This window comes from Cryptomeria japonica, chromosome 1, assembly GCF_030272615.1.
Source record: "Cryptomeria japonica chromosome 1, Sugi_1.0, whole genome shotgun sequence".
Lineage (NCBI taxonomy): Eukaryota > Viridiplantae > Streptophyta > Pinopsida > Cupressales > Cupressaceae > Cryptomeria > Cryptomeria japonica.
Genome location: NC_081405.1, coordinates 209,300,932 through 209,302,343, shown reverse-complemented (window position 1 = coordinate 209,302,343; position 1,412 = coordinate 209,300,932). Strand labels below are relative to the sequence as shown.

Sequence of the window (1,412 nt, the reverse complement as noted above, 5' to 3'; positions counted from 1 at the left end):
AATCTTAAGGCGTCCAAACACAAGCAGCAACACAATAAGTAAAATTCAAGCGCCCTCTCTGTAAATTTGGTTGAGTTGCCCGTGTAAAGTTGTAGGTGTTTTAGAGCCCTAGGTTTTTTATTTCCTGCTCTTCGTAAATTATCTATCGCCTCCCCCATTGAGAAACCACAAGCCCTATTACTGAGAAAACCCAAGAAATCGGAATTGGATCAAGTGTCCCTAGTGTTATCCATGCTATCCCTTTGAGCATGGCAGCCACATTACAAGAATTACAGGATGCCCCCATGGTTGAGCCAAACCATAAATTAGACCCTGCACAAACTGAGGAAGCTGAAGCCAGTGCTCCCCCTAAGAAAACAAAGAGGAAGAGGGAAGCAAAGAAGGATGCAACTATGGTTTCGGAGGAGAAAATAGAAGAGGAAGCCCTGGCCCCAAACGCAAGGAAGCACACTCCCGAGAAAAGAAAATCAAAGAAGGATGGAGAGGTTGGAGCTTCCACGGAAGAAATACCTTCCCAACAGACCCCTCCTATGATTGAATTGGAAGAAGTTGTGCAGAAGGCAGAGGAGCCACCAAAAAAGAGGGAAGCAAAGAAGAGAACCCCTCCCAAAAGGAAGATTGAATCTTCCTTTGTTGCAGAGGAATACCCACAACCTCGAGAGAAACCAATAGCACCAGTTGAGCCTCCCAAGATAGTTGTTGAAGTGGAAAGGGAAACAATGATTAAATTGGAAGAAGTTGTGGAGAAGGTAGAGGAGCCACCAAAAAAGAGGGAAGTAAAGAAGAAAACCCCTCCCAAAAGAAAGGTTGAATCTTCCTCTGTTGCAGAGGAATCCCCACAACCTCGAGAGAAACCAATAGCACCAGTTGAGCCTCCCAAGATAGTTGTTGAAGTGGAAAGGAAAATAGTGATTAAATTGGAAGAATTGGCTAGGAGGCAGACCAAAGCAACCCGAGTCTTGAGTCGGGATTTGCTAGACCTATTCCCTAGCTCAAGCTCATTAGAGTCGACCAAGTAAGTGTGGGGTGACACAAAGGCTCGATGCAGGGATGCCATCATGGGACATAGGGGCTGGGATGTCTTCCACGCATTTTATAAAAAAAGGGAAAAAACCCAACCCAATATCCAACCCCTAGAAATTGAAGTTAGGAAGGCTAGTGGTCCCAAATGTATTTATTGAACCAATGTTGACTAGGGAATTGGCCAAGAAATTTGACCCCCCAAGCTTTGTTTTTAGATACCTTCAAGGACAGGTTATTTTGGATATCTATCAGAAGGTTATCAATCAATGCTTTGGGCTAAATGGGTCAGCCATTTAGGGGATCAACAAGCAGGCCTTGTTGAGGATGTATGAAAAAGAACAAGATGAAAATCAGGAGGGACTATCTGCCCATTTTTTTAAGAAATCTCT

General features: G+C 44.1%; 1 protein-coding gene across 1 annotated transcript; it reads left to right on the top strand.

Annotated features, from left to right (window-relative positions):
* The first annotated feature begins 248 nt into the window (after positions 1–248).
* On the top strand, positions 249–1,019 carry LOC131061490 (FK506-binding protein 4-like). The gene has a single exon (XM_057995185.2). The coding sequence runs from the start codon at positions 249–251 to the stop codon at positions 1,017–1,019; it is 771 nt and encodes a 256-aa protein (XP_057851168.2).
* Positions 1,020–1,412: the final 393 nt, after the last annotated feature.

Bases quoted from the DNA above. Each gene is read 5' to 3' on its own strand.
- LOC131061490 (XM_057995185.2), top strand. From the start codon at position 249: ATGGCAGCCACATTACAAGAATTACAGGATGCCCCCATGGTTGAGCCA.